The sequence below is a fragment of the Glandiceps talaboti genome, chromosome 4 (assembly GCF_964340395.1).
Source record: "Glandiceps talaboti chromosome 4, keGlaTala1.1, whole genome shotgun sequence".
Lineage (NCBI taxonomy): Eukaryota > Metazoa > Hemichordata > Enteropneusta > Spengelidae > Glandiceps > Glandiceps talaboti.
The window spans coordinates 17,869,694-17,895,651 of NC_135552.1; the positions used below are offsets into that span (position 1 = coordinate 17,869,694).

A 25,958-nucleotide genomic window follows, 5' to 3' on the forward strand; every position below is an offset into this window, starting at 1 on the left:
GACGTATAAAAAGTCTATGGAAAAGTTAGGACATTGTATCAAATTTTAGACGTTGTTTAAAATTAGGAATACAATATTCGCGACCTGACATGCAAGTTTTCAACCATAGGGCCTGCGATCCTCGAGTGGATCCAACTCTAGTAATATTTTCAAGTTCATGTTGAAACTGTCAATCTCAACCGCTCTTCATCTGCGCCCAGACGGCCAAAAATCACCGTCACGTCTGACGGCTAGTTATGAATTTCACATACGCACATCGTTTTTACAACCATACTTTAAAAGTTTGCTTCCCTTGATCTATCATACCATGGAAGTATACTTCCATGATCATACGTATTGCACTGTACGTGACGTCGAGAACAATGGTGTTGCTAAGCGGTTGACACTTCAGCTTGACCACCCGAATGTGGTTGCTATGCACTCAATGGCGTCTCCCGCGAGATGGGTAATGGTCTATTTGTTACAACACCTTTGTGAGGTGTTTGGATATCATAAAGTCACACCTGAGCATAGGTGCTATATGTACCAGCGTTGTTGAGTGATACATGTTTTCTGACTGTTTTTAACAGGATTCAGTTATGTATGATGTGTGATGACCCCTACCCTGCTGACCTGGTCCTAGGACCTCTGGTCAATCATCAGTGTTGCTGGATAAATCCTGACAAAGCTCAGACCATTGTGCTGGACACATTCTTAGGATCAGAGAAGAGGAAAGTGGAGGTGATGGCAGTGTCTTATCACCAAGGCACACCACTCAGAGAAGAATTACATCATGGCTATATTCTTGCTTATTCTACCAAGAGGAAGGCTTCATTCTCGATGTTAAAGTAAGTGCTGTTTGTTATCAGTTTATTGATCTTTCATATGTTAGCGTTGCTGTCAACATTGATGACTGCAGTTTAGTTGATAAGATTTGATGGAGATCATTGTGTTGTACTACCGACTGTATCAGTGTTGTACTATCGACTGTATCAGTGTCGTACAGTGCGATGTTTTTAAAAGGTTAAGATCAATTTTATGTTTGATTCGCAGGGCATTCTCCCACAATGTACTACATGTACCAATAATGATGCTGGCCGTGACTGAGAGTGCAGACTTCTTCTCTGATGAGGATACAAAGAAATATCTAACAGCTGGTAACAAGTTGGCCGATAACCTCAACATCAAGTTTATAACAACATCATCTAAGTTCAGACAACAAAGTAAGTTTGCATATCATTTGATATTATACCATGCATGAGCCAAGTTGAACAAAAAATATGGAATGTATACTCTGGTCATTCTATGTTACAACAACGTGTGTCTATGTCATGACAATGTGTGTTTACGTCACTGGTTCTGCTGTGTTCGAAATAGGAGTCAAAACGTTCAAAATTGCTTTGGCCGATATTTCTTTGATAATACTGGCACTGGTATAATTATGTTATCCTCCAATAATTTTCTTCATTGAGCCAGAAAATAGCATCAGGGTTGTCACTACTTGTCTAGTGACTCGTAGCAACAAAAGTCCCCGTAGGTCACTCATATTTTCCTTGGCTGAACAAAAAAATAAATATTGGGGAATAGCATCTAATTGTTCTTGCAATTTGTCCAATCCAAAGTGATTTCATTTCAATACTTCAGTCTACTTCTATCTTATTCAGTTTTCATGGATTGCAGTTTGACTGTAGTGCTGAAATCTTAATTATGGTTTCCGAAAAGCATAGTTTAGTCAGAAATATTTGATTTTGATGGAATTTACTTTCACTTCTGTGCTGTTACTTCAAAATGTTTATTTGAATTTGAGGTACTTCAGGAATATTTTGTGTGTCTCTTGTCAAAAATTGGTAATGATTATGACGAAGTGATCGGTAATTTGTCACATTCAACTACTTTTGTTGAATTCGTTTTGGCTTTTAAAAAACTTGTAGATATATAATTCTTTAGAATAAAACGTATTTGTAGAAAACTTGAATTTCTGTCATATACCATTATTTTCCAACTTTCAGCTGCTGTCTTCACACCATTCTTTAAAGAAGCCTATGACAAGAAAGCAGACACTGAAGCCCAATTTAAGATGAGGCGAAGTCTGTCAATGGAAAACATCAGAAACTCAGTGGATATGTCCAGGAGACCACCTGCCATCTTGCCAAAACGACCTCATACAATGTCACGTCAAAAGAGGTACAGTCAAACTTAAAGCCAAAGTCAGAGGATTGTAGTTCAAACAACAGGAGATCATTGAGAACAAGACAGCAATATAGCCACACTTGGAAGTATTTACAACATGGAAATATAAACAAGAAATTAAGTTGAGAATTAATGCAATAAATTGAGTTTCTAAGATGGATACCTTTGCCTACCCATTCATGTCATTAAGTTGGTTTCATTTTGTCATTTTATAGGTAGCTCAAATATTTGTTATTTTTGTTTGACAGTGTTAGTGGTGCTGATGGTGACCACCCAGGGAAGGGTCGTTATAGTACGACGCCGAGAGGTAAGATACAGTGTAGCAGTTTTATAGGTATAGCAACAGTGTGTTTATATGATGCATGTGTAGTAAGATACAATATGATACAGTGTAGCAGTTTTTTAAAACACATATGGCAACATTGTGTTTATATGGTGCATGTGTAGAAAAATGCAATATGATAGAGTGTAGCAGTTTTGTATAGCTACATTGTGTTCATATGATGCATGTGTAGACAGATACAATGTGATACAGTATAGCAGTTTTATATATATGGCAACATTGTGTTTATATGGTACATGTGTAGGCAGTTATTGAATGTTTGAAAGTATGTCAAGACTTATAAAGTCCCCCCACCACCACCACTCACTATATACTGCTCAGTGACTCAAGTTGATATAGTTTATACATAACATCAATTGCACTGTGTAACTACATAGAAATACACAATGGCCCTTACTTTGAGGTTGAACACCACACCACACCACAGCATGCAGTACTTTTATATTATTTCCAATGTGGAAATGAAAAATCTTGTAGTTATACAAGACTTTTTTATGACTGTTGATATTATCAATAATTTATGAGAACATTAGTTTAAACCCTTGTACAGTGTATATTTCAACCCAATTATCCAAACAGTGAGAGAATAAAATCGTGTATATTCTGTAGTGATAAACTAACACTACAATCACATCAGCAGTCTTTATAAAATACTGCTCCTATCAGGATTCAGACTGAATGAATGAAGAGCCGGCATATATTTTGGCATGGTTGACAATTGACAACTATTACAAACAGCGTTGTGAAACAGGATGTATGTTATGCTCGTAAATTAGATGGCAGCTCCACTTCACAATGCTAGCAGCAGGCTGATATCAACTTACATGAGAAGACTTTGGGAGGGGGACTCGCCCACTGGTTTGGTAGGGGATGTGCTGCCTTGGTGCTAAATACGAGACTCTACTTTAGACCAAGTCATTATTTTATAAGGTGACCCATAGACCAATCTCCCAAAATCTACATCTTCATATTATTAAAACCACAACCAACAATGCATACATCAAAGGGCAGCACATCCATGTATCATCACTTACATTGAGTATTAACACCCCTCCCACCTTTTTTACAGTATGGCGATTTCAAGCCATGGATATTTGGAGTCTTTGTGCATTCACCTTTAACCTTCTCACCTGTAACATTTCACATTCAACGTCTCGTAAACTTCTTCTAACGTTTCAAGTTTGACCACTCTTAGTCTCTCATTTTGTCAAAAATACAGTAAAAATCACCCTGTCCTGTGCTTATCGTACATTACAGTTTGAATAGGGTACATGCCAAATGTCTGGAAAGGTGAGAGGTCATGAAAGGTGAAAGGTCAAATGTCATGAAAGGTGAAATGGTTAATTGTGGTCATTGCAGGTAATGCTTATATCATTGAACAATAACATGGCTCATCTGTCGCTGCATCGTTTTTTGTTTATTCATGTATATGTGTTTGTTTTTCTTTTTTTCCATTATCCATTATTGGGTGCACTGCAGAGCTTGATGGAACTAACTCTTTTAAGGATGGCGTAGAACATTTAGTTAGACCTAGCCAAATAAGGAAAAAGTTTTCACGCTATGGACAAGGTAGCATTACTAAGTTTACAATCAACCCATGGCATAATGGTCACTAATACACAGTCTATAGTTTGGTTTATGAGAACTCTGAACAGTACGGAAATCTGTTTAACTTTACTAAATTGTATTTGTTACCAAAATGATTTGTTGGTCTATGTGAAAAACATATTCAAGATTAACCATACGATACTATACGATACTAAAAAAATTAATCATAGTCGAGAATGTATTGTTTCACAACCACTGCTTTCAGTTAGATTGATTCTGTGACTGCAGTAGGCTATTACAATATAGCTGGCATTTCCTTCCTTGGGACGTTGTGAAATGGCTTGCAGAAATGCTTTTTTACTTATAACTATAAACTCTGCTTAATTCTGATCTCATTAATAGAATCTTGAATCCAATCTAACAATACTGAAATACCATAACTCTAACGATCATCATGTAGGATAAAGACTGTGTGTTATTGCCCAGAAATTTGCTTTCCTTTCTGTATGCAGCTCAATTCTCCTAACTTTTCTAATTTTATCTGCAAACTTCAATTTGGGAATATGATTTATTCCATGTTGTGAGATAAAACACATACATGTATATTGTGTAAGACAGATGGAAAGGGGGAGGGAGGGGGATAAGATATGCTACGAATAAATCAGTATTGAAAAGAAAGATTTTTTTGTCAAAGAAAAGTTGGAGAAATGAGTGGCTTTGTTGGTGTTTCACATAACGTTGTTTGTTGCTACTTGCCTGCATGCATGCATTGAAACCATGATACCATGCCATTCCATGCTGTTAGTGTACTGTCAATACTACAAGTGTATAAATCTATCCCCTATCTAATGACTGTCTTCTTTACAACACAGCAGGCGAAAATCAATCGTTACCAGTGGTACTCCTTCCACAATACACATACCCTTACCCCCTATTTTTTGTTTAACTGTATTATCTGTTTTACAGGTTACATGTCACTCTTGTACTTGTATATGTCAAACGTTATCTTAATTGTAAATGAAGAAGTATGTTGATGCATGTAATATTTTGTCTGTATATTTACATATACAGCCATTGTAATGTTGTGATGTCTTGCATGTCTATCAGATTGGCATAACAGTCATCACAGTGTTTCAATCAAAACAGTGTACTAAAACACTGAATTCTGATTATTTATGTTGTGTACTTTCTCCCCCGAGTGCTTACTGTAACTTGTCTTCAGTGGTATTCGTGTATGATTCTTAATCAAAGCTGTAGCTTGAAAAGAAGATAGTTGATCTCTCTAGTTAGAAGGCAATCCTCAAATGTCCCAAGTTTTCCAAGTTAGATTCGTAATGCTTTCAAATTTCAATACCTGGTCCAATGCGCTCAAATGTCATTGCTTTCAAATTCATATTCCAATATTTTCAGATTCTCATTGCCTTCAAATTTATACTCCAATGCTTTCAGATGACAAGTGTTTTCAAATTTATGTAATACCCCATTCAAAAGTGATTGTTTTCAAATTTCAATACACAATGCATTCAGATGTCATTGTTTTCAAATATCAATACAATGCATCGAAATGTCATTGTTTTCAAATATCAATACAATGCATCAAAATGTCATTGTTTTCAAATATCAATACAATGCATCGAAATGCCATTGTTTTCAAATATCAATACAATGCATCGAAATGTCATTGTTTTCAAATATCAATACAATGCATCAAAATGTCATTGTTTTCAAATATCAATACAATGCATCGAAATGTCATTGTTTTCAAATATCAATACAATGCATTGAAATGTCATTGTTTTTAAATATCAATACAATGCATCGAAATGTCATTGTTTTCAAATATCAATACAATGCATTGAAATGTCATTGTTTTCAAATATCAATACAATGCATCGAAATGTCATTGTTTTCAAATATCAAAACAATGCATCAAAAGGTCATTGTTTTCAAATATCAATACAATGCATCAAAATGTCATTGTTTTCAAATATCAATACAATGCATCGAAATGTCATTGTTTTCAATGCATCAAAAGGTCATTGTTTTTAAATATCAATACAATGCATCGAAATGTCATTGTTTTCAAATATCAATACAATGCACCGAAATGTCATTGCCTGCAAATTTCAAGACCAATGCATTCTAGAAAGCAACTTTGGATATGGCATGTAATGATGTCATGCTGATAATGTTCATACTAAGATTCTTGTATAAGCTACAGCTGAAACGTTATTGTGTGGTTGTTGGCTAAAATGAAACAAGATCAGTTGTGTGAGACAGTTATGAGACAGTGTGTTTGGTTTAAATGTTTGCCAGTGCACGAGTATGAATATCTGTGTTCAACAGCCATACTACAGTGCTAGGTGCTATGCTGTCTATGCAGTCATCTAGTATAGCTGCACTTTAACATTGCTCAAGCTTTCTCGCTTACTCTATTCTTCAGATCCTCTAGATATGCTGTATAGCACAGCACCCCGTGGTAGGCGTCCTCCTAAACCACCCAGAGATCAGTCACTCCGACACTCTCTGAGATCTCAGCCTCCGGAGCCTGAAGAAGGTATGCTTAACTCTCCAACCTCCCTGCTTTTAAAATGGTTCAATCTATACTTACCTACTTTTTTAGGGTGATATAAGGTAGATTAGTCTATTCTATATTGGGGTAGTAGGTACCTTGTGTAGAACTATTAACAATACTAATGTGGGGAATTGTGTGAAGTGCAGGTATAGGGTGACAAAGTTTATGCAAAGACTGATATATGATTGTCTGTATTGTTAATGGAGACCAGACTTAAGCAAGCCATGAATAAAAAAAATGATGTCTTTAGACTTTAAGTCATGAAAAGTGATCATAGCTGACAGTTTCATTTCATTCAGGAATAATATGAATGTTCACAGTGCATGTACACTATGGAATCCACTCATTCCCAAAACGTCAAGCTTTACTGTAACTGGTTGCCAGGAACAAGACAATTCAATTCAATTATAATTTCCAACATTCATTTAGCCGTAAGAAATCAGATGAAGTTAAGTTGTCATAGAAACATGTTTGAACTAATTAGATATTCGTTGGAAAGTTTTGTGTTATAGTTGATCTAACCAGTGGAGTATGCAAGGTTTTCAGCATAAGGTAGATGTGTTACTAGGGTCTATAATGCATGCACATACTGACCATGACCAATACCATTTGACCTCTAACCCTAACTGCATCATCATATATCATGGTTGTCTTCCATCATCCAGATCACATCTCTTGTCATTTCTGACCCTTGACCCCAATTAAACTGTAGTCACCAATTCCATTGGAGGTAGCTAATATTTGACACTAGATTTTTTGTGTTTTATGCCATGTGATGTAACAGTCATTGTTTCCAGTGCATGCACAGCTGTGTTTCACATGTCCTCTTGTTTTTTTTTTTCTCTCTGTGTCTTCCAATTTTGCAGATGGTGTTTGGGTTCGTAATAGTATGCCTCCTGGGTCGTTCCCCACAGAGCCTGAAACTGGTATATGTCTCTCTCTGTCTAGTCTTTCACACGTCACTTCTACACGTACCTCTACACTGTCACGTTCCCTCATCCACTCACAATCATCATCCTGCCACATTTCTGTTTCAGCACATTTCACCGCCGCACCTGATATCCATATAGAAGTAGCAGTTCTCTAATGTTTTTAGTCTTGTTATAAATTGTAGATAATTATGTAGTCGTTTGCACTGTAATGTTTGAAAATGCACAGTTCTTTTTAATCGCTACCTTGTTTCAAATTATGTATTCACTCATTTGATGGCCATCTTAATAATCATTGTGGATTTCTCATGTAGATAACATCTTGTAGTCAGACCATGTAGTTATGCCGTAGAAAGTAGGTATAGTTGTCTATGTTAACATCATTCATTCAGGTGTTAATAATCTAATGTCAGTCACCGAGACATGTAGTTGTCCTTATAGACCATAGTGTACATGACATAATCCTATACACATAATGGCTGTTTCCATGGTAACAATGTTCTAGGCTGTCATCCTGTCATAGTACATAGGATGCATATGTGGCCGATGTTTCAAATTCAAGGATGCTGTCATTCAAACTTGCACACACAATTTAAAATAGTAGTACAAACCACAGGAAACAAAGTATTCAATTCCTTTGCTTTTAGGAACCAAGGTAATCAATTTATACTCATTATGGAATGTTCCTCAGGAATGGCTGTCATGCTGGAAACATTGGATATATGGTTGTCTTGGTATAACTGTTCCTAAGTTGTCATAGTAGACTAGCTGTGGAGATCACTGTTTGAGCTCAGAGGGTTTCATACAAGTGATACTTTGCATTCCTGTAGATACTACCTGGTTGTCTGTAGTTGGTTGGAAACAAATCTCAAAGATCTGTTGCATATTGGATTTTCATTGCTGTAGTTGTTGTTGTTGTTGTTGTTGCTGTTGTTGTTGTTTGTTGTTGTTGTTGTACAGAGTCTTACAAGAAGGGTCACTCTCAGTCTCAGGTCATGTACGTTAGTCAAATTTAAGAGAAACAAGATCCACAGATTTTGAGTTTTCTTAAAGGGCTTCTAAATAAAAAGGTTTGTTTTCTGTTGTCAGATACGAGGTTTCAACATGAACACATAGAATATAATGCAAAAGATCTGAATCATAAACTGGGTTTCGATATGAACACACATACAGGATAGGAAAATATCAGAATTATACATCATACCTTATAGAAGCACATACACTCTATACATATGTAATTACAGTGATAGACCCTGTCTGGACAGTGTGTCATACAGTTGGGTAGATATTTTAGTAGATGGAAGTTATTCCAAATCAGGATACTTACAGTGATAGACCCTGTCTGGATAGTGTGTCATGCAGTTGGGTAGATATTTTAGTAGGTGTAAGTTATTCCAAATCAGGATACTTACAGTGATAGACCCTGTCTGGACAGTGTGTCATACAGTTGGGTAGATATTTTAGTAGATGGAAGTTATTCCAAATCAGGATACTTACAGTGATAGACCCTGTCTGGACAGTGTGTCATACAGTTGGGTAGATATTTTAGTAGATGTAAGTTATTCCAAATCAGGATACTTACAGTGATAGACCCTGTCTGGACAGTGTGTCATACAGTTGGGTAGATATTTTAGTAGATGGAAGTTATTCCAAATCAGGATACTTACAGTGATAGACCCTGTCTGGACAGTGTGTCATACAGTTGGGTAGATATTTTAGTAGATGGAAGTTATTCCAAATCAGGATACTTACAGTGATAGACCCTGTCTGGACAGTGTGTCATACAGTTGGGTAGATATTTTAGTAGATGGAAGTTATTCCAAATCAGGATACTTACAGTGATAGACCCTGTCTGGACAGTTTGTCATACAGTTGGGTAGATATTTTAGTAGATGTATGTTATTCCAAATCAGGATAGTTACAGTGATAGACCCTGTCTGGACAGTGCGGCATACAGTTGGGTAGATATTTTAGTAGATGTAAGTTATTCCAGATCAGGATATTTACAATGATAGACCCTGTCTGGACAGTGTGTCATACAGTTTGGTAGATATTTTAGTAGATGGAAGTTATTCCAAATCAGGATACAGTATAGACATGGTGTGTTGTATCTCTCTACCAGTACTTTCTAGTCGGTCTGTTTAATTTCCATAGTTGAATTTTGACCTGTTAGACTGTAAACCTTGGACGGTTCCCCTCCATAATCTATGTTTTGATTTATAAAGTGATGAAGCTGTATGCTTTTGACAATTTTCTCTAAAACACACTGAACTAGCCATATGTAGATCCCAGAATACTGAAGGCATATTATGCTATTACTTCATATTAGCAGGGCCAGATGAGTTGCTCATATAGAAATGTTCATTTGTTTTGCACTTTAATGCTATCTGTATGGTAATGCACTGTGAAAAAAAAATGTATATTTTGCAAAGGATTGTGACTAGCAAATACAGGCAACGTAATGGTGCAGTTTGTTTTTTTGCAGGTGGTAATAAATTAATGTATATTACGTTGATAAATAGTGACTTTTGCTTTGTTTTAACAAAATGTGAATGGCCATTTTTGGTTTCATTGATTTATGATCTAACTTCAGTGACAGCTATATGCAAACTTCTGTTTTGTGATGTAGTGCTGAAATTTTAAATGTGCATGGTTATATTATAAAGTAAAGAAAGTGTTAAAATGCCCCCATTATGAAATAAGCAGTTAACAAATCTGACAGACAAGTTACTTACATAACTGGAGGAAACAAACAACAAATTTGACAGACTAGTGACTTATGTACCTGGAGGAAACAAACAACAAATTTTGACAGACTAGTGACTTATGTACTTGGAGAAAACGAACAACAAATTTGACAGACCAATTACTTCCATATTTGAAGGAAGCAACTGTAAATTTGACAGTCATGTTACTTACACGATTGGAGGAAACAAACAACAAATTTGACAGACAAGTTTAATACTTACCTACTTGGAGGAAACAAACAACAAATTTGACAGACAATTTTAATACTTACATACTTAGTGGAAACAAACAACAAATGTGACAGATTACATGACTGGAGGAAAATATTAACAAACACATGCAACTTGCTACTAGGAGGGAACAAACAACAAACACATGTTGCTTACTATTTGGGGAAAACAAACAACAAACAGAGGGAACAAACAACAGACTTGTTAGATACGAGACTTGGAGAACACCAACGTAACAGAGTTGAGTAGGAGAATGCAACCAAAGTCAACAGCTGTAATTAACTACTTAAGTTGTTGATAACATACTTTACATACTGCGCATCTTCGTATCTCCTAGTTGTCTTTATCTCTCTGACTTATCTCTATGTGTGCTCTGTACTACTAGGTTTTGTAGATAATACTATATATGAAAGCATTGATCAGCTGGGTCTTCACTCAACTGCTCCTTGGAAGAGACAGCAGCCACCTCTACCTCCTCCTCCTCCTCCTCCTACACTGCCATCTGCTTATAGATCTGATCAGGGTATGGGTAATCTTTCTCTTCTTCTTTCAGTTACCACGGTAACTTTTCTTGTCGCAGTGCTGCTTTTAGAAGCTGTTTCCTTTTTGAATCTGTAATATGTAATGTTTAAGTGTGCGTATTCAGTAAAACTGGTGTGTAATGTTTAAGTGTGCGTATTCAGTAATGTTAAATATGATGTAATGTTTAAATGTATGTATTCAGCTATGCTATGGTGTAATGTCTATATTGCGTATTCGTTAGTGCTTCGATGTAGAAATTCACATCAAGATAAATCATATGTAATGTTAATTAATTTGATCATTTCAATGATATTGTTATGCAAAAGAGCTCATGTCATTGGTGTATTGGTTTCAGTATTTGATGTAATATGCATTGTGTAGTTTGAGATGACTTTGAGATGTATGTATGTATGTATACAGTGAAAGTGTCTAGTCACAAACACTGTCAACGTGTTTTATCAATATGTACCCTACTAAATTATTACAAAACAGATGAAATAGCTTAATTTATTATACTTTAACATACTTCAGTGGATTTTTTTTTTTACATTGATAAATATACAGTGTGATCCCAGTAACAAAAACAGATTTGATGATATAAAAATTCTATGTGGTGAACTGAATATTTTTGTATTAACTGGTACTACAAATTGAGTTTGTTAGATTTATTTACCGATGATGGTACCCTTGGAAATTTAAGAGATGTGGTACTCTTTGTGCACTAGCTAACTCACCTGTAGATTAGCAAACCATGTATGTACGTTATGTGTGTGTGTGTGTGTGTGCACGCGTGCGTGCATGCATGTGTGCGTGTAATGTATGTATGTATGTAAGATATGCTGCAATCTGAAATGGCATGATTTGATTGGTGATTGTGTCGGTTTCTAATGAATGCTGTACTTGCTCACTCTGTCTCCCCTGGCAACAGATTTACATACATACAGACACAGACGTTGGTTTCTGTCCTGGCAACAGATTTATATATGAAGCTCAGTTGTTGTTAAATTATGTATTTAAAAAGTGCATAGGGTGCACCAGTCATTTTTGTACAATGGTAATATACGGAAAATCTTTGGATAGTTGCCATTTCCATTATGTGATAAAAAAAAAGACTACATATCAGTGATTTTATGGTAAATTGTGTACATGATCATTCAAAATTTGTGATAAAACAGAACAAGTGGGATATGGAGGGTAATACAGACTGAGACGTGGTCTTCATGATTTAATATGTAAATCTGTTAGCCATGCGGAGGTATAGTATTTAAATACTTTCTCACCTGTCCTGAAATGACTTCAAAGCTTAGGTGTCTGTTTGTATGTGGAAAACATTGATGGAAGAGTGATTGAACTTACAGGTTGGGTTGACAATGATGTATATGAAAGTGTTGATACCAAATCACAGCCCAGGACACCAAGAGACAATCAAAGCCAGTCTGGATGGGTACAGAATGATATGTATGAATCAGCTGGCCCGAATGTAACACCTCCTGGTACAATCCCAAGACGACAACCTCCTCCACCAAAAGGTGAAAAACCTCCTATACCAAAGAAACCTGTGAGTATAACCTTACTTTTTATGTTTTGCCTGGTTTCTTGGTCTAAGGCGACAGGTTTCTAATTTGCATGTAACAATGATTCTTCCTTTGATGGACAGGTTTTTAACTAACAAGGGTGAGTTTCTACATTATTGGGACAGGTCTTTACTGATTATACGGACAGATTTTGACCTTATTAGGATAGGTCGCTATTCTTAGGGCCGGTCTCTCACACATCTCTACCTTAAAAGAACATGTTTCTATCTAACCAGGACAAGTCTCTGTGGTAAAGACAGGTCTCTACCTTATAAGGACATGCCTCTACCTTATAGGGCAAGTCTCTAATATTAGGACACTGACAGGTCTCTACTGTATTAAGACATGTCTCTATCGTATTAGGACAGGTCTCTACCTGATAACGGCGTATCTCTACCTGATAAGGGCAGGTCTCTACCTCATTAGGATATCCATACAGTATTAGAACAGGTCTCTACCTAGCTAGAGCAGGTCTTTGTCACAATAGGATAGGTCTTTACCTTATTAAGACAGGTCTGTATTATATTAGGACAGGTCTCTACCTTATAAGGGCAGGTCTCAATCTCTTGCGGGCAGGTTTCATAAAGTTCTTTATCCAGCTAGGGCAATTACAGAAGGAGTTACTCTTGAAAAGAAAAACAAAGGTAACGCACCCGCAATACAAGCAATGAAGAACATTGTAATCCAGTGTACATATACATTTTTGTAACAGTTGTACATAATCAGATCAAGTACATCCAGTGTTCTAGTATAATGAGTGTTATCTATTTGTGTTTTGTATTTGCTTTTGGCATTTGTTGCATTCATCCCTAAAACTGCAATGCATCCTCAAAATCAAAATTCATAGCTGTACGTACAATTATTTACTATGCGTATTTCCATGTATTATCGTGAATCATCTATGAATACTGCAACTGACAACCGGGTGGGAGAGGGGGGGGGGGGGTGTTCCAAATGTTTTCTCTCAGTCTAACATTACCTTTATTATTAAAATCATTCTACTGAGGTTGCAGCTAAAGGAACAAAATGGGGAGGGGGTAACATTACAAATAAAACTATTGCAAAAGTTGTTACATTTACCTGTAAATCATTTCATCATCTTGAAGGGGAAGTAAAATATGAACACGTGACCTGGATTACCTGTTACTCATCAGCATTTCGTTACATTGCAGGGTAAACTAAATATTGGTCAGTTTGAAAAAGTGAATGAAAGTCTAAAACATCCAAGAGAGGTAAATGTACGTACAAAAGCTCCGCTAGCTACGCCTGAGGATGACTATGCTTTTCCAAAAGATACTCTTAGACCTAATAGGGTGGCGGCAAACAAAAAGGATGAGGTCTACAGTGAAGTACAAGACGCACTCTTACCTGGTGGGAAAAAGGTACTAATACCATACTAGTTATAACTAGTAATACTGTAATTCTAGTAATAGCTAGTTAACTAATGTGGGATGCTTTGCTTTGGTGTGCATAACATGTGTTCTTTCACTTGTTTAACACTAATATACTAAGCATGCTATCAGCGAGTTCTGTTAGTTTGTCATATTTTTTACATTTTGGTTAAATCTTGGTGTTGGTGGTATTGTAAGGTATTTTAAAGGCTGTTTTTAGTCCCTCCCTGAAGGGAGAGGACTATTGCAATGGGCTCCTTGTGTGCGTGTGTGCATCCACAATACGTCATACATTTCTCAGATATGCAGTATCCGATTTCTTTCAAACCTGACACAAAGGTGACATATCATGAGGGACACATGCACGTCACTTCATTTCGCAACATATGCCAATCTGACCGAATGGGGCTATATTTGTAGTTAAAAATCAATATTTATGGCATAACTCAAAAACTGTAATACATAGAGATTCCATTCAAGCGTCTACCTCTGTTATCTGGTACAAGTTTTTTAAAGTATTTGACCTTGGCCTTGACCTCCAGGGTCAATTATCAAATTCCAGCTATTTCTTGGCTATTACAGACACTTTGTCATATTTAGTTGTTGCCAATTTCTTTTAAAATCATGTCCACAGGATTTACAAATCAATATATTACTCAAAAACTTCAATACATAGAGAGTCCATTCAAGTGTCTAACCCCATATGATCATATGCAAGCTTTCGTGTAAGAAAGTGACCCTCAACCTTCCAGATCAATTATCAAAATCAGGCTATGTCTTGCACATTGCACAGTGTGTACCATTTATGTGTGCCAATTTCTTTCAAAATGATGTCTAAAGGTAATGCAGAACAAGACAAAAATATTATAAAATACATGCATTACTTTTGGTGCTTCACCCAACTTTTAGCTGAATGGCGGCCAAATTTGTAGTCACGGAACAATCCTGATTTACTGCATAACTCAAAAGCTATCATGCATAGTGACGCCATTCAAGTGTCTATCCCCATATAATTGAGAGTACAATCTCTTTTGAGATGTAGACCTTTGACCAGGACTGACCTTCGGGGTCATTTATCAAAATCCAGCCATTTCCTGCTCATCACAGACACTTTGTTTGTTACCACTAATTTCTTTTAAATCATGTCACACCATTCAGTTACATAAGTAGCATATTGGAGGACTCGGTGTCTTCTACGGAGACTTGTTAGCTTTTATCTCATTGGATGAGGTATTGACTAAGACCACATTGGCATTGGTTTCTATTAGGTCAGAGTCCATACCAAGAAACAGAGACCTGATACAACAGACAGTGAAAGTGACCAGTCATCCATGGAAAGGAAACCCAAGGCAGATGACGTGTATGCTGGCGTGAACAAACCCCCACCAATCAAGAAAAAACCACATAAAATACGTGACAAGCCTTCACCAATGTCTGATGAGCCTCCACCTTTACCACAGTATACATATGACAGACAAGTGTATGCTGATGTCAGGAAACCAAGTGTTGGTAAGCTTAAATTAGTATGTATGTGTACAGCAGTGATAGGATAGTGTATGTTGATGTTAGGAAACCGAGTGTTGGTATGCTTAAATTAGTATGTGAATATCAATGATACGACTGGATTCCTAATGAAAATTTCACCTTTCAGATTAAACATGGCCATTTGTGTGGATAATCTGTTAAGCTAGAAATTGTAATACTGTTTCAAATGGATGGCTTTTACAGTACAAAATACTATACTATATTTCTTGATATCCTAAATATTGTCATATTGAGCACATGAAAGCTGGGCAAAAGTTTGACTATTTTCATTATATTGGTTACAGAATCAGGCAGTGACAGTGGTGAAGATAGTGGGGCTGGCAGACATAGACAGAGTTTTGGCAGAGGAACAGTCAGGTCAACAAATGATGAATCTTTGTATGAGTCAGTTCAAAGTGGATATCACGATGCTCCAGCTAGAGTGGCTGTACTTCCACTCCCAGCAAAACCACAACAACATGCCGATGATGACAATGGCGAGGTATGGTTATAAAAGTCCCAAGACATTTTTACACAAAGATATTCATATTCAGAATAGCTTTGAGATGCAAACATATTGTACTGCTCTGAGATTTCAAACAGAGCTCTGAGATTTCAATTGTACTATAATGATATTTTAAATAGAGCTCACATTTTGCAAATATAGTTCTGAGATTTTGAATATAACTGGGATATTGCAAATAGAGCCGAGTGATAAACATTACTAATGATAACTGTAATATATATCATTGCACTGAGATTTCAAACAGATTATACATATAACACTGAGACTATGTCAAAGCACTGAGACTTCAAACTCGGATACAATCTTGACAGTGGCTGTGAGAGTGTTTAAAAATAAAATCGTGATCATTTCGTCGACTGTTTACAGGGCAATCATGAAGAAAAGAAAGACAGAAGGAAAAAGTTAACAAAAGAAGAAAAGGAGGCAGAAAAACAAAAGAGGAAGGAAGAAGAAAGACTGAAGAAAGAAGAGAAGAAAAAACAGAAAGAGGAGGTAATAATTAGATGTTATTCCCCAAGATTATTCTTCATTCAGCCAAGAAAAATATGAGTGACCTAAGGGTCCTTTGACACTACGAGTCGCTAGATGAGTAGTGAGAACCTTTAGGTCACGAGTATTTTCCGGCTGAATGAAGAAAATTATTGGAAAATAACAAATTATACCTATGACAGTAATATCAACGAAAATCAGGGGAAAGTGATGGCAATTTTGAACGTTTTGACTCACATTTCGAACACAGCAGAACCAGTGACGTAGACACACATTGTTGTGACATGGAACGACCAGAGTATATATATTCCATATTTTTTTTATACAACTTGGATTGAGCTTGGTATAATTTGTAAGATTTTAAAGTATTTTATGCCTCAACCTATAGTTGCTCTGATGATGATGTTGGGGTGATTTATTTTATCAAAACATCAGGGTTTTTCTATGGTTTACACTGCTAGCAACAAAAGGAAGAAGTCTGGTAAAACTTGCATTGATTTCCATACCTTATATACCATCATTTTGATTTGCTACCACTGCAAAACACATGGTGGATTTTGCCTACTTATTGCCCCATACAAAAATACTGGTACATACTAAATCTATTTGTGTGTGTGTGTGTGTGTGTGTGTGTGTGTGTGTGTGTGTGTGTGTGTGTGTGTGTGTGTGTGTGTGTGTGTGTGTGTGTCATTTGTATTTTTATGTTTTTGTGCAATTTTTCTAACATCTCATCTCTTTGATGGACAGGAAAAGAAGAGGAGAGAAGAAAGAAAGAAAAAACCAAGCAGTGGGAAAGGTGGAGTGTCAGTGTCTTACAATTACTTTGGTTGTCCTTTGGAGGAAATTGTCACGGAAGAAGAGAGGGTTCCACTGTTTTTAGTCAAGTGTATAGAGTACTTAGAGGCCAAAGGTAGGTGTCTGTGTTAGTGTGAAATAGCTATGCAGCATATCAGAGGGTGTAGGGTGTCTATATTACATCACCATATACACGTTATCTGGGGTGTCTCTGTTTGTGTGAAATAACTATGCAGCATATCAGAGGGTGTAGGGTGTCTGTATTACATGCCACCATATACACGTTATCTGGGGTGTCTCTGTTTGTGTGAAATAGCTATGCAGCATATCAGAGGGTGTAGGGTGTCTGTATTACATCACCATATGCACATGCTATCTTGGGTGTAGTATGAAGTGGCTATGCAGCATATCAGAGGGCATAGGGTGTCTATATTACATCACCATATACACGTTATCTGGGGTGTCTCTGTTTGTGTGAAATAACTATGCAGCATATCAGAGGGTGTAGGGTGTCTGTATTACATGCCACCATATACACGTTATCTGGGGTGTCTCTGTTTGTGTGAAATAGCTATGCAGCATATCAGAGGGTGTAGGGTGTCTGTATTACATCACCATATGCACATGCTATCTTGGGTGTAGTATGAAGTGGCTATGCAGCATATCAGAGGGCATAGGGTGTCTGTATTACATGCCACCATATACACGTTATCTGGGGTGTCTCTGTTTGTGTGAAATAACTATGCAGCATATCAGAGGGTGTAGGGTGTCTATATTACATGCCACCATATACACGTTATCTGGGGTGTCTCTGTTTGTGTGAAATAGCTATGCAGCATATCAGAGGGTGTAGGGTGTCTATATTACATCACCATATGCACATGCTATCTTGGGTGTCTCTGTTAGTATGAAGTGGCTATGCAGCATATCAGAGGGCATAGGGTGTCTGTATTACATGCCACCATATACACGTTATCTGGGGTGTCTCTGTTTGTGTGAAATAACTATGCAGCATATCAGAGGGTGTAGGGTGTCTATATTTATACATGCCACCATATACACGTTATCTTGTGTGTCTCTGTTACTGTTAGTGTGAAGTGGCTATGCAACATATCAGACGGCATAGGGTGTCTGTATGCCACCATATACATGTTATCTTGGGTGTCTCTGTTAGTGTGAAATAACTATGCAGCATATCAGATGGCATAGGGAGTCTATATTACATGCCACCATATATGCATATGCGATCTTATGTGTCTCTGTTACTGTTCATGTGCAATGTCTATGCAGCATATCAGAGGATGTGGGTGTCTGTATTACATCCCACCATATGCACATCATTGCAGTGCAATAAATGGAAGATTAAAATTAAGTTTACATTTCATGTTTGATGTATCTTGCAGGTCTTAGAACTGAAGGTCTTTACCGTGTGCCTGGTAAGAATGTAGACAGTGATCTAATTCTTCAAAGATTTGATGAAGGTATGTACAATGTAAACTAGAATGATCAGAGAATGTATGTCACCAGTATGTATCATGTTAGATTCCCATATGTGTGAGTCACCTGTATACATCATGTGAGATTCCTATGTCACCAGTATGTATCATATGAGATTCCTATGTCACCAGTATGTATCATGTGAGATTCCCATATGTCACCAGTATGTATCATGTGAGATTCCCATATGTCACCAGTATGTATCATATGAGATTCCCATATGTCACCAGTATGTATCATGTGAGATTTCCATATGTCACCAGTATGTATCATGTGAGATTCCCATATGTCACCAGTATGTATCATTTGAGATTTCCATATGTCACCAGTATGTATCATGTGAGATTCCCATATGTCACCAGTATGTATCATGTGAGATTTCCATATGTCACCAGTATGTATCATGTGAGATTTCCATGTCACCAGTATGTATCATGTGAGATTCCCATATGTCACCAGTATGTATCATGTGAGATTCCCATATGTCACCAGTATGTATCATATGAGATTCCCATATGTCACCAGTATGTATCATGTGAGATTTCCATGTCACCAGTATGTATCATGTGAGATTCCCATATGTCACCAGTATGTATCATGTGAGATTCCCATATGTCACCAGTATGTATCATGTGAGATTCCCATATGTCACCAGTATGTATCATGTGAGATTCCCATATGTCACCAGTATGTATCATGTGAGATTCCCATATGTCACCAGTATGTATCATGTGAGATTCCCATATGTCCCCAGTATGTATCATATGAGATTTCCATATGTCACCAGTATGTATCATGTGAGATTCCCATATGTCACCAGTATGTATCATGTGAGATTCCCATATGTCACCAGTATGTATCATGTGAGATTCCCATATGTCACCAGTATGTATCATGTGAGATTCCCATACTAGTATGTCCCCAGTATGTATCATGTGAGATTTCCATATGTCACCAGTATGTATCATATGAGATTCCCATATGTCACCAGTATGTATCATATGAGATTCCCATATGTCACCAGTATGTATCATATGAGATTCCCATATGTCCCCAGTATGTATCATGTGAGATTTCCATATGTCACCAGTATGTATCATGTGAGATTCCCATATGTCACCAGTATGTATCATGTGAGATTTCCATATGTCACCAGTATGTATCATGTGAGATTCCCATATGTCACCAGTATGTATCATGTGAGATTTCCATATGTCACCAGTATGTATCATGTAAGATTCCCATATGTCACCAGTATGTATCATGTAAGATTCCCATATGTCCCCAGTATGTATCATGTGAGATTCCCATATGTCCCCAGTATGTATCATGTGAGATTCCCATATGTCCCCTGTATGTATCATATGACGTTTCCATATGTCACCAGTATGTATCATGTGAGATTTCCATATGTCACCAGTATGTATCATGTGAGATTTCCATGTCACCAGTATGTATCATGTGAGATTCCCATGTCACAGTATGTATCATATGAGATTCCCATATGTCACCAGTATGTATCATGTGAGATTCCCATATGTCACCAGTATGTATCATATGAGATTCCCACATGTCACCAGTATGTATCATATGAGATTCCCATATGTCACCAGTATGTATCATGTGAGATTCCCATATGTGAGTCACCAGTATGTATCATGTGAGACTCCCACATGTCACCTGTTTGTATCATGTGAGACTCCCACATGTCACCTGTTTGTATCATGTGTGATTCTAGTTAAACTAAAGATATACTTGGAGAGTTTGACACCCAGACTGGATTAACTTTATATAACTGCTTCATATTGTCTTTATTTCAGACCCTAATGTAGATTTTAATGAAATCAATGTGGGTATCAATGCGGTAGCCACTGCACTCAAGTATTTCTTTAATGAATTACCAGATCCAATACTTCCTGTTCATCTCCAATCAGAGTTTTTAGAAGCAGTTGGTAAGTAGGAACATGTTCTCCCCGAACTAAGTATACTTAACAAAGGGGTGCCAAGCTGCTTTCTAAGTTCTGAGTGCCCACTTGATGAAATCAAATCATAATCCAGACCCCTTAACTTATGCAAAAATAATACAGTGATAGCCATAAGAACAAATAATCTCCCTCCATGGTTTTTAACTGACAAGTACTGAAAGTGTTACTGATACTGCCATTTCAAGTTACCATTCAGTGGCTCTGTTTGATACAACCACACAAAGACCAATAGGAAACTGTACATTCTATACTTTAAGATAGCAAGATTGAATGAATATATTTTCTTTCGACATTTTGCCTAAATGAAATGGACTAGCGTGCCACCAGACTGACATCAAATGCAGACATCGAAACATTTGCACTCACTTGATCAACTCGTAGTTTTAGCTCTATTCATACTCTGACTATAGTCCAGCTGCTAGACCCTGGGGCATTCTGCTGTCTTTTAAAAACTACCAGCAGTGACATAATACCAAAGGTGGTGTTGAGGGCTTGTCTGAGACACCAGTGGTACTGTCATCCTTGGCCTTATGTTTGGCAATCTTCTGAGCACAGATCCAACGTCATGTGATAAGACTAATTCTGACTTAATCACTGTGGTATTTGTAGTTACAAAAGTTTTATACTTTCTTTGGGTTTCAGGTTTACCACAGGATGAAGAAAAACTAGAAGCACTGAAATATTTACTCACCAAATTACCATATGCCAATTACGATGTGCTTGCATTCCTGATGTTACATTTATTCAAGTAAGTACCTCTTACAGTAAACTTGTGATTTTGAACTTAGTTTACAGTTTGCACAGCTTTCCATAGCTTCTCTAGTGCTAGCCAGTCAGCCCTTTATCAAAGTTTTCCATATCCTCTCTAGTGCTAGCCAGTCAGCCCTTTATCAAAGTTTTCCATATCCTCTCTAGTGCTAACCAGCCAGCCCCTCACCAAAGTTTTCCATATCCTCTCTAGTGCTAACCAGCCAGCCCCTCACCAAAGTTTTCCATATCCTCTCTAGTGCTAACCAGCCAGCCCCTCACCAAAGTTTTCCATCTCCTCTCTAGTGCTAACCAGCCAGCCCCTCACCAAAGTTTTCCATATCCTCTCTAGTGCTAACCAGCCAGCCCCTCACCAAAGTTTTCCATATCCTCTCTAGTGCTAACCAGCCAGCCCCTCACCAAAGTTTTCCATCTCCTCTCTAGTGCTAACCAGCCAACCAGTGAAAGGGAGAGGGAGAATAATCATCTCATTAACTTATTTTCATGATCTGATTACTTTACAGGATTACAGAGTATAGTGACGTAAATCTGATGACATGTGAGAATCTGTCGGTGTGTTGGTGGCCCACTCTACTACATCCTGACTTCAATTCCTTTGAGGCGTTGGCACAAAACATGAAAATGAGAGACATCGTTGAACTTTTCATTATGTATGCTAAGTACTTTTTCCATCCAGAAGAAGCACAGGAAGTGGCAGAAGAAGGAGTTAAATAAACAGAATTTATAGTTTGATGAGATACTTGCCGCATTCGCACATGGTAACAGAACAATAGTATACAAAGTGGGATGTTATCCTGAACACAATCCATAGACAGTCTATGTTATCAGAACCAGTACTTGGAGTGTATAATGAAATAATGCAGATAGTTTAGGTAGATTACGCTAAGAGTGAGGTTTTTATGTCGTCATGTTGTCTATTCATGTAATGTACATGATAAAGAAGACTTTATGATAATGTACAGTATGTTTTACATAATGACATACTTTGTTAATTATGATGACAAATATTTTACATAAACAAGATATTATGTTTCACATATTTTGAACTAATTATGTTGTCTGTGTTGCAAGGCATGTTTAACATAATAATGTTTAACATGTCAGATTTTGATGTAACGATATAAGTACATTGTATAGTAAGTGCGCTTACTCATGGCAGCATCAATTGTGAATTTTCTATTCCATGCAGAGTATCACATGACGAGTAGAATGGTTTTAAATAGCATGAATTATAGCTGTAAGTCACTGGATCTCAGCATGTCAACACAAAGTTTGCTGTTCTTTCATAAATTGAAACACACTCCTGGGTTATGCAGAACACGATGAAATGTCTAATTAAGGGGCGTTTGAATGTGAGAGAACAGTATCAGCCATGTGGAAGTATTCACAATGTGTTTGAACTACTGTGAAGAAGCGTTCCACTTGACCAATGCTTGAAATCAAATCACATTTGTCAATTTCTACAGGCTTTGAGAATATCCATTTCTTGAATTTATGAACTGGAACCAGAAGTTATTAAAGTTTACAGACAGTATCATCATTGTATTGAGATAAGTAGTTGACATTAAGGATCACTAGTTCTAGACTAATTAGCACGCTCTGGCCTATGTAGAAATATATCACTCACTTTGACCATTTCAAAATCGTACATATTTTGAACATTTAGAAATATCACACATTGAGTCTCAAAGATACATCACAAATACACTTTAGAATCATTGCTTTTATGTTTGAGATATGTTACATAGTTCAGTCGTTTTGAAAAATTACATATTCGGCCATTTAGAAATATCACATTTTGCCTGTTTCAAAAATATTAAATGTTGGACCATTCTGAAGTAACACATATTTGAGTATCTACTAAAAGACACATATTGGACCCTTTAGAACTCACGTAGTTAACGATTTTTCTAAGTGATTTTAATGCCTATAAACCAAGAATGATAAGCTCTGAGAGCACTTAAATTGTTGGTTATTTACATGATAACAAATATAGCTTGATTATCCATGTATGTAGTTATATTTCTCACTTGTACAAAAAGAGATGAAGAGAGTTGCATATACTTGATAAAAGTCGTGACGATTCTCTCTATTTTTTGAAGACTTGCAGTAAAAAAAAAAAAGAATCATGACTAATATGTATCATAAATTAACACACTTATTATTGTAGATATAGAAAGTTTGAAAAGAAAGGAAATGTTCTTGGCTCATACCGATACTGAAAAAGGACAATTTTGTATAAAAGTAGTTTTCGTAGATGATACCCAGTTTTTGATATGAGAGACACATGATTTGTTTGATATGATGTTAAGATTGGTAAATCCTATGTTAAGGGTACAGGTTTGATGCTGTTTAGTTATAGAGCAGATATGCTCATTTTACTGTTACAAACTACTCAGCTGTCGATAGAGAGTTTGTTACTAAATGTAGTCTCTTTTAATTCATAAACTTACCAATTTTCAAATTGCCATCCCTCAGAATAATTGTACGTTTCATTCTGATTGGCTCGTACTGATGATTTACGTATCACACTATTGGACAAAGCAGTTTTACTACATGTAGTCACGTTCTTCAACATGGTAATGATTTGTTGAGGATTCACTATTGGCCAATAATATTGTACCTGTTTTGACAGATTTGTCATTAGCCAATAACATTACATCTTTTACAGGTTTGCTATTAGCCAATAACTTTCTACCTTTCATAGATTTGTTGTTAGCCAATAGCATTCTGCCTTTCACAGATCTGCTGTTGGCCAATACAATTCTACCCTTTTATAGATTTGCTGTTAGCCAATAGCATTCTACCTTTTCACAGATTTGCTAATAACGTGTTCATGTACATAAAGGTAACCATGTCATGTTTGGTTAAGTCATTATATTATGTGAATTCAATGACCAAACTGATATGTGTGTATTAAAGTTTACAACTCATATTTCACTACCATACCCTCCATGATTATGGTAGTGGACCTGCACAGTACAGTAGCTCAATAGTAAGTCACACATTTATCTTTTATCATCCTCAGAAATTTGTACTATATGATCACATATGAAATATCCAAGACATTACAAATATACAGCCTCCGTAAATATCTGTTTTTTTACTGGAATTTTGTAGAAATAAGACAAATCAGTTTGTAACCAGTTTGTAAAGTTCATGCTAAACTAGAATAATTTCATTTCATTTCATGATATAAACTAGCCAAGATATATGATTGATTTGTTGATGTCCAGCAAAAGCAGTCAATTTAAGTTTTGTAGCTTTTGCAACCTCAGATATGTTATGCCAGTATCCTGACCAATACTATTATGTGTACTGGCAACCTTATCCATTTCTTAAGATGATTACTAATCTGATAATGTGTTGACAACACAGCTTTGTTTGATGGTGTCCTGTCCAACACAGCTTTGTTTGATGGTGTCCTGTCCAACACAGCTTTGCTAGATTGTTTCCTTTCCAACACAGCTTTGTTTGATGGTGTCCTGTCCAGCACAGCTTTGTTTGAATGGTGTCCTGTCCAACACAGTTTTGTTTGATGGTGTCCTGTTCACCACAGCTTTGTTTGATTGTGTCCTGTCCAACACAGCTTTGTTAGATGTCCTTTCCAATGCCTGTTTGATGTCCAAATCAAAGCAACCAGGTTTGTTTACATGGAGCTCGTTGTCACTCCATCTAAATATATAAAGAGTTTTTCAGCAACAATTCTATTGTACCACTATTACTAGATATCTTACTACTATACTCAGACATTCAGCTGTACTCAAGATTAATCTAGCAGTGGTGAACAGACCTCTGAACCTAGTATAAAAACAGTTTTAGTGTTACCTTTTATAATTAGTTCATTACCTTACAGAGGGATCAAAACAGTAGAAATATATCACATTTAAAACTAATCATATGAAGAGATTGCCACTGAACGCAGAAGTTATAGCATTAGATTGACTACCCTGAGACTGTAGTTAGGTTATTCAAGGTGTAAGGAGTAACCAGTACCAGTATGTACAGCAGTCTCATCTTGATGATGACGATGATGATGATGATGATAATAATGATGACGATGATGATGATGATGATGATGATGATGATGGTAATGGTGATGGTGAAGAGCTAGAAGTCCTCCTAAAACTTTAGTTTTCAGTTTTGTTGAACTGATGTGCAGTCTAGTTTCATATATATATCATTTGGTGTTTTACAAGTCACCGTGTAACGTGTGTGATGTCAATTTGTTACTGAGTATAAGAACAGCTGGCTGTTTGCTTTATGTCAATTTAGATATGGTGCTGCATCATTTCTATCCATTATGTATTCAAATTCAATACTTTATACTACTCTCGTCAACATC

The 25,958-nt window shown here is 36.6% G+C and overlaps 1 protein-coding gene across 3 annotated transcripts in view; it reads left to right on the forward strand.

The window, feature by feature from the left end:
• Window positions 1-25,681, forward strand: part of LOC144433586 (rho GTPase-activating protein 5-like) — a 56,272-nt gene extending 30,591 nt beyond the window's left edge. Inside the window, exons 11-26 of one of the 3 annotated variants that reach the window (XM_078121904.1) lie at window positions 570-827; window positions 1,033-1,202; window positions 1,989-2,163; window positions 2,418-2,476; window positions 6,504-6,617; window positions 7,502-7,561; window positions 12,423-12,622; window positions 13,811-14,020; window positions 15,298-15,538; window positions 15,859-16,055; window positions 16,446-16,571; window positions 17,316-17,478; window positions 18,767-18,844; window positions 20,681-20,812; window positions 21,488-21,593; window positions 22,117-25,681. In XM_078121904.1, coding sequence (XP_077978030.1) covers window positions 570-827; window positions 1,033-1,202; window positions 1,989-2,163; window positions 2,418-2,476; window positions 6,504-6,617; window positions 7,502-7,561; window positions 12,423-12,622; window positions 13,811-14,020; window positions 15,298-15,538; window positions 15,859-16,055; window positions 16,446-16,571; window positions 17,316-17,478; window positions 18,767-18,844; window positions 20,681-20,812; window positions 21,488-21,593; window positions 22,117-22,327 — 2,500 coding nt within the window. In that variant the 3' untranslated portion in view covers window positions 22,328-25,681. The remainder of the gene's footprint in view (window positions 1-569; window positions 828-1,032; window positions 1,203-1,988; window positions 2,164-2,417; window positions 2,477-6,503; window positions 6,618-7,501; window positions 7,562-12,422; window positions 12,623-13,810; window positions 14,021-15,297; window positions 15,539-15,858; window positions 16,056-16,445; window positions 16,572-17,315; window positions 17,479-18,766; window positions 18,845-20,680; window positions 20,813-21,487; window positions 21,594-22,116) is intronic. The other 2 variants (XM_078121906.1, XM_078121907.1) reach the window with 2 other exon arrangements.
• Window positions 25,682-25,958: the final 277 nt, after the last annotated feature.